General features: G+C 41.1%; 1 protein-coding gene across 3 annotated transcripts in view; it reads right to left on the bottom strand.

Moving 5' to 3' along the window:
• Positions 1–7,552, bottom strand: part of RAB5A (RAB5A, member RAS oncogene family) — a 35,073-nt gene extending 27,521 nt beyond the window's left edge. The window contains exons 1-2 of one of the 3 annotated variants that reach the window (XM_021706146.1): positions 7,489–7,552; positions 5,915–6,170 (exon numbers count right to left, since the gene is read on the bottom strand). In XM_021706146.1, the coding sequence (XP_021561821.1) occupies positions 5,915–6,077 (163 nt within the window). In that variant the 5' untranslated portion in view covers positions 6,078–6,170; positions 7,489–7,552. Of the gene's footprint in view, positions 1–5,914; positions 6,180–7,488 lie in introns of those variants that run through there. The other 2 variants (XM_008072477.2, XM_021706145.1) reach the window with 2 other exon arrangements.
• Between the last annotated feature and the right edge of the window lie 271 nt (positions 7,553–7,823).

The following is a 7,823-nucleotide window of genomic DNA, read 5'->3' as shown; positions in this document are numbered from 1 at the left end:
GCACTCCAGTCTGGGTGACAGAGTGAGACTCCAACTCAAAAAAAAAAAAAAAGAAACTATCTGACAGGTGAAAAATGCCTGGAACTAAAATTATTTAAAATTTTCAAATCCTTCAAGCAATGGTTCAGAATCAAAAAAATATAAAAGACAAAAAAATACAAAATGAATTTCCAAGTCCTCAAATTTTGTAAGCCCTGTCAATGGTATGTACTAGGTGTTAACAGTCACCATTCCAAAATAATGCTATGTCACAATACAACAAAAATATCAAGAGTGATAAAAATGACTCAGCAAAAAGCAACAGCGGTAATGGCAGTCATAACAGCTAACATTTAATAAGCATTCTACTCTGCCAGGCATTGTGATAAGAACTTTATATGCATTAGTTCATTTAGTCCTTACAAACAAATTTTTCAAGGTCAGTACCATTACTTCTACACAAGAGGAAAATAAATCTGAGTGTGACTTGCCTAAGATCATGGAGCTGTTATGTGGTGGAGCTACTATTTAAATTCAAACAATCTGGATAGTCTGCCCTCTTAACCACAACGGTTTATCCTTGAGAAAGATCTGGCCGTTGTTAAAGTAAAATAGTGTTGCTAATAACTCTGAAATAAGCCTTGCTTTCCTTAATTTTAACAACTTTTTATCCCACTAGATGCTGCTTTAAAAGAAAAACAACTGGTTAGCCAGGCTACCCAATGAGATGGATGTTAAATGCAGAAGTAGAAGCAAATTGGGCACGGTGGCTCACACCTGTCAACCCAGCATTTTGGGAGACAGAGGCGAGAGGACAGCCTGAGTCCACGAGTTCGAGACCCGCCTGGGCAACTTGATGAGACCTCATCCCTACAATAAATCAAAAAAGTAGCTGGGCATGGTGGTACATGCCTGTAGTTCCAGTTACTTGAAAGCCTGAAGGGGAAGGATCACCTGAGCCCACAGGTTGAGGCCACGGTGGTCTTGAGCATGCCACTGCACTCCAGAGTGAGACTCTGACTCAAAAACTTAAAAAATAAAAAAAGAAGTAGAAGCAACATTCCACTTAAGGTTAATAATTGTGCTTAATTTCTTTAATTAATTTTGTGTATAGTCAGTACTTGATTACTTGTGGCACTAAATGAGAGCATATTGGTATAGGTGACTGAAAACTATGAATACTCCCTAAGTAGAGAAAAGGCAAATACCCTTCATGGGACAAAGAATGGGGTCACACTCGCTTCAAGGTGCCTAGCAGAAGACTGAGTGTAGCAGGAAGGGGCTCTCATGTTACAGACGCAGCAGATAGCATGTGATGTGACAGTACAACACCTGCAATTCTCACACAACAGTAGCTACATGAACAATGCTTTTGAAAATCCTACGAGAATGACAGTTCTAAAAAAAAAAAAAAAAAAAAGCAACGATTCCACTTGTGGGAGAACCAACTTTAGTATAAATGAATGGACCACTCAGAACATATAACGCAGTGGTTCTCCAAATTTAGCATGTATCAGAATCATCTGGAGGGCTTGTTGAAACCTTAGATCGCTGTCCCCACCCTCGCGTTTTGATTTAATATGCGAATTTGCATTTTAACGAGTTCCCACATAATACAGATGTTTCTGGAACAAGGGACACGGTTTGAGAACCATTACTCTAAACTAAAGCTTACAAGGTATGCACTTATAATCCCACCACTTTGGGAGGCAGAGGCAAGAGGACTGCCTGATCCCAGGGGTTCAAGACCAGAACCTGGGCAACTTGGCGAGACCTCATCTCTACAATTAAAAAAATGAGCCAGGTGTGGCAGCGCACACCTGTAGTTCCAGCTACTTGGAAGGCTGAGGTGTAAGGACTGCCTGAGTCCAGCAGGTCACAGCTGCCATTGCTGTGAGCATGGGACTGTACTCCAGCCTGGGCAACACAGTGAGACTCTGACTCAAATAAACAAGCTAAAACTAAAAAAACCACATCATCAGCAAGAGGAATGTTGTTAATGTCCCTATTTTCACATATAGTTCCATCACCTAAGTAAACTTTAGAATCTACAAAACGTTTATTGATCAGCGCACACCAAATTAAAACTGTGGTATGAAGCACTTCTCCTTGAAAAAAAGAGCTTGCAGAACCCAGAGATGAGACGGCAAGTGAAGAAGGCAGAACTCTCCACGCGTAGTGCTCCTCACTAATCTCTGGGCTGGTATCAGACAAACAATAGGAACTTAAACATCAGGCAAACTTCAAACCCCTACAAACAAGCTAGAAAGCCCCCAAACTGCTAATCCCGCTGCACCTAAGTCACCGAGAGCGCCACTGGGTCAGGAGTACATGGTATAGTGAGACAAAAAGAATTCCTGAATCATGTTATCATTTTAAAGAGCCACACAAACTGCAGAAGAAATTTTGATATTCTTGATGAATCCAGAATCCACAAATTCAGGAATGCAACATGATTTCCGCCTTCGAACACAATCAAATAGAGATGAAAATTTTAAGTGATATAAAGTCAAGTAAAAACTAAGGAGCTATGATGTGCAACAGAGTTGGCCAGGTTCACTTTTTAGGTAACTTCCACCACACATCAGCCAAAATAAAAACATTAAATAACTCAAGCCTTGAAATTCTTCAGTACTTAGAAGCTACTATAGTTCCTAAGGGTGAAGAACTGTGAGCAAAGAACATAAAAGAACAGTGCCCACAGCTGTACTCATGATAGTACTGTCCTATCTCCTGAATAATATGCAGTCAGCATAATGAAAAAGTTTCCAATGAGAATTAACACAAGAAATGTGGATGCAAATTCTTTTTAAACAGCTGTATTCTATCCATACAAGTGGGAAATATTAAGAAAGCTTTACACATAGGAATGGCAATCTTTATGAAAAATTCATTAATGAACTATACAGTCTAACTGGTGTTAAGTGAAAATGGAGACTACATATAGAGACACCTATGTCTGATGAGCTCTTATGATGCACTGATTTTTTTTTTTTTTTTTTTTGGAGTTGGAGTCTCACTCGGTCGCCCAGACTGGAGTACAGTGGCAGCTCCCGGCCACCGCAGCCTCGCCTGCTGGGCTCCGGCGATCCCTCCACCTCAGCCTTCCGAGTAGCCGGAATTACAGGCCCGCGCTACCACGCCTGGCTGATTTTTTTATTTATTGTAGAGATGAGGTTTCGCTGCCCAGGCGGGTCTCGAACACGCGGACTCAGACAATCCACTCACCTCAGCCTCCCAAAGGCGCGGGATTACAGGCTGAGCCACCGAGGCTCACTGATGTTTTAATGCTTCTTTTAAACATTCTTTTGAGATGTCATTAGAAAAAATAAACTTAGAAGATGACTGTATTATCCAAAACAATAAAAATTCTAGTCTTAGGATCTTGCCAAGTTTCCCAGAATTAAGTTTTGTGGTATAGTCCGTCACAGAGTTTTTATTATCTTAATGGAGGCAAGGGTAGCATATGAGGGGGACCTCAAAAACCCAGAATTCATTTATTAAAAATTTATATTTATCCTTAACATGTTTAAACTTCAGTCACCTTCAAAGCACTCCCGGTCGGATGCCATACACCTATCCAGATGCTCTTTCCAACACTCAAAAGTTTCTGAACTTGTCAACTTTGATGCCTTTTAGTGATCCTGCTCTTTGTTTCACCTCTTCCACACTGGCAAACAGTTTTCCTTTAAGGACTTTTTTTCACCAGAGAAACAAAAAGAAAGTCACTCAGGGTGAAACCAGGTGAATAGGGAGATCGGGCATGAGGGTCATACTGTTTTTCAGTCAAAAACTGCTGAGCACTCAGGGCAGTGTGGGCAGGTGCACTGTCATGGTGGAAGAATCAGTCACCACAATTTGGGATGTTTCTCAAGTCATGATGCAACCTTCTCAGAACTTCCAGATAAAAACTTGGGTTGACCGTTTGATCCAGAGGAACGAATTCCAAGTGTCCTACAAGGGGCCCGCCCACCAAAGGATCATTCGATTTCTCGGGGGTCCCCCCTCGTATAGCAAGGTCCATACTTATCTGGCCCAGGTATTTAATCCAGAATGCATATATACTTTGGGAAACACCGCCACTGACAAGCAAGTGGTTTAAGGTGGGAGACATAACCTAGCAGTTTTCAGGACTCTTCCTACCAGATGGGCCGCTTGGTTTTGACCCAAATTGCTTGTGGTGGAGGCCAAATGTTTCCTGAGGTTAACATTTCATTACTAAACCAGATATGAACAAAAATCACATAGGATGTATGATATATTGTGCACTGACATTTTAAAAAATGCCAAGATTTCTGACTCAAGAGCTTCATGATACTTTCTGATGCTCAGTAATGATTTTTTAAAAAATTCAAACAATGTAACGTTGTAACATGACATACAAAGGCAAGAGGCTAACAATCTAAGTCTATTAAAATGAAAATAGCACTTTCCTAGTATGCTTCTTACATGTAGGAAAAAAATCAGAAGATAGTGAGAGTTCAGTAATGTATCTTACTAGAAGGGTCTGAGAGTATGAATAACATTCCTAAGTGTATTTGCTTAACAGTATCCACTAATCACCCAGTACCAAGTTTTGCTTCGGAAAGACAGATTGTAAGTTATCACAAGTCAGTGATGACCCATTTGTCTTATGTATTTCAGAAGTCTGACCTTTATTTAAAAGTATGGGGCTAAAATATATCAATGAATACCTTAGAAAATATAGTACTGTGTAACTATATATCACAAAATATTGTGAAACTCAAAGCCATGTGGTTCCATCATCTAACTGAAAAGCATCACTTTACAAATCAAACTGAGGCCCAAAAGAAGGTGTCTTGCCTCACTATTGGGTCTAACTACAGGTTTCTTTGATTGAAGTCAGTGTTTTTTCCTTAGAGACAGAGTCTCGCTATGCTACCCAGTTGAGACTCTTAACTCCTTGGCTAAATCCTCCAGCCTCAGCTTACCCAACAGCTGGAACTATGGGCATGTACCACCACACCTGGCTTAAGTTTTCTAATTTTTCTAATTCCCAGTCTTTCCTCAACACCACCACACCGTTAGCTGTCTCCTTTTTGTCCTGCATCTTACCTTTTCCTCAGTCCCACCTCGTGCGGTCTTACTCTACCTCTTCTCTCTCTTTTATCTTTCTCTCTAGGCTCCATTTTTCTGTCACATCCCTCACCGTTAATCACTTTTTGGTTCTCTTTCTCCACCCCAGCAGTATTCTTGCATGTATATCTTAGCTTCTATAATCCTGGGTACTCAGGAGGCTGAGCCAGGAGTTCAAGACCAATTTGGGCAACACAGCAAGACCCTGTTCTAAAACACCCATTAGTCAGGCATGGTAGTATGGTGATACCTGCCTGTAGGCCCAGCTACTTGGGAGGCTGAGGTGGGAGGATCGCCTGAGCCCAAGTTTGAAGCTGCAGAAAGCTCTAATCATGCCAATGCAGACTGGGTAAGAGTGGGAGCCCCAGTCTTTTAAACAAAAAAGTTGTATCTAATGCCATTTAATGAAACATACTCAACTTTACAAATCAGTATACATAAGTTTACAAACTGTTCAGTGAAACAGAATTAGAATTTAAGGTGAACTCCTATTCGATCTAAAGCCAATATAACTGAAGATAACCACGAAAAGTGTTATCTTGAAGAAACTTCAGTCATTAGTAAGAAAAATACCAAACCAAATTTTATTACTTGAGACACTGATTCTACTCATATCTGTATTTTAGCTACAATACAACTGCACTGGGGATTAACAAAGAAAAAAGAGATCACTTTAACAAAGATAAAGGTAGATCTTAAAGCTTAAGGTCAGCTGAACAGCTCTTTTCTTCAATCTATGACCTACTTAGTTATTTATAATCACACAACTGGAACTCCAAAATATTTTCTGTCAAATGAATGATTCAATCAAATGAAGCAGAGAAAACAAATGTCTCACCCCCAATGGTACTCTCTTGAAACTCATGAAACTGGCCTTTCACAAAGCGAAGCACCAGGCTCGACTTGCCGACAGCGGACTCGCCCAGAAGCACTAGTTTGAACTGGCATATCTTATTTCCAGTATTGGGCCCGTTGGGTCTCGTTGCTCCTCGACTAGCCATGTCCAAATCTGAAAGAAGTCCCTGACTTCAGACTCTTAATGGACTTCCAGAATGCAAGATGCCAATTTTTCTTCTTTCTGGAGGTAAAGAAACCTGTAAAGAAACCAATATGAAGCAATTAAATATACAAACCAGTAAAACAAAGCAAATCTACTTTTAGTCACCCTAAGTTTTGCCTAGAGCAAATTATTATATGATAATTATAAGCTCTACCAGACATTCAATACCAGTTAGTCTATTTTACTACCTTTTAAAGGAAATAATTTAAAGGCATAAAATTTGAGCGTAATTTTTTCAGAGCTTTCTCCTTTTTTTTTTTTACAGGTAACCTCTACTGAAGCCTCAACTCTGTGTCAGGTAGTGCTTTAAGTATTTAACCACTCGTCAATCCTATAAAGAAAGATACCATTACAATCCTTAAAAATGAGGAAACAGGCACAGAGAGGTTAAGTAATTTGAGGTCACACAGTTACTGTGACAAGAGGTGACACAGACCTGAGAGATGACTCAAGAGTTCAGGCTATGGAGTCAGACTACTTCGATTAAAATTGTTTTAAGGAATATTAAGTTGGTAAATGGAAAGCTTTTAGAATAGACATGAGAATTCAGCGTTACCACACATACAAATGCTAAGAATTGTAACTTTTCTGTAGTTTGGGGGCTAACAATATGCTCCAAGATTAGTTTTTATTTCACAACACATTTGGCAAAAACTAGCCTGAAGCTTGCTAATGACCAATTGCGAAGGAATTTGTATTTTAAGAAACCCTTTTCAATCTACTCACAAATCAGTCTTAGTAGTCTGCTTCCATCTTTAATCAAATTTGATTATATGCTAATGTCAACCCTGGCTGACTCACTCCCTGAAAACCCTGCTGTAGTTCATTAGCTAGCTCATGTTAACATGCCTTCCCCAGAAAGCGACTTTATACAAGAACACTCCTGATAATGAATTCACTGATGAACACATCCACAAGATCTTAGCTCTCAAGGCAATAAAGTCACCGCTTTGCCTCATCGAAACACCAGCTTTCTAGGGTCCTTATCTTACCAACACTGAAATATTTGCAGATGAGTCGATACGATGTCTGAGTTGCTTCCAAACAGCAGGGTATAAATAAAGCTGCCCTCTTCGCTTAAAACACACCAGTCTTGGGGGTCTACTCCTGGCCATACCAATTTCTGCCCGGGCAAATTATCTCACTTCCCGGCCCAGATCGTATCCAGTGCTCTCCACACAGCAGGGATGGAAACTGGCAGTCACAGCGGCCCTTTGATGAGACAGCGACCAAACCTCAACAGAACCTCAGTCCCAGCCGAAGAGGCACCAGAACAGCCTCGGGTACAGCACACCGCCTGGACTGAGACGCCTCCCAGCCGCCTACTTTCTTCAACACCGCAGACTACTCACCAAGGACAACATGCTCCACATGGTCTCTGCTACTTCCAACATTCCGGGAACAGCATCAGACTCTTATTAAAAAGAAAAAAAAAAAAAAAAAGGGAAAAATTCCGCCAAAACCCTGATTCGGCCGTGCCTTTCACGGTTTAAAGCGCCTGACCCGTGGCGACCGCCCCTCGGGAACCCGAAGGGGGGGAACAAGCACATCTACGCGCGCACACGCTCCGGGCATAAACACGAAAACTGAAAACTGCGTGAACTCGCGCGGGCCGCTACCTGCTGAAACTTGCTCTTCGCACCACGCGACCCGCGTCCGGCGCGCACGGCTCGTCTTTGCAAAGCGA

Source organism: Carlito syrichta, unplaced genomic scaffold (genome assembly GCF_000164805.1).
Source record: "Carlito syrichta isolate Samal-C Ts95f unplaced genomic scaffold, Tarsius_syrichta-2.0.1 Scaffold315224, whole genome shotgun sequence".
Lineage (NCBI taxonomy): Eukaryota > Metazoa > Chordata > Mammalia > Primates > Tarsiidae > Carlito > Carlito syrichta.
This window is presented reverse-complemented; position numbering and strand designations above follow the sequence as displayed.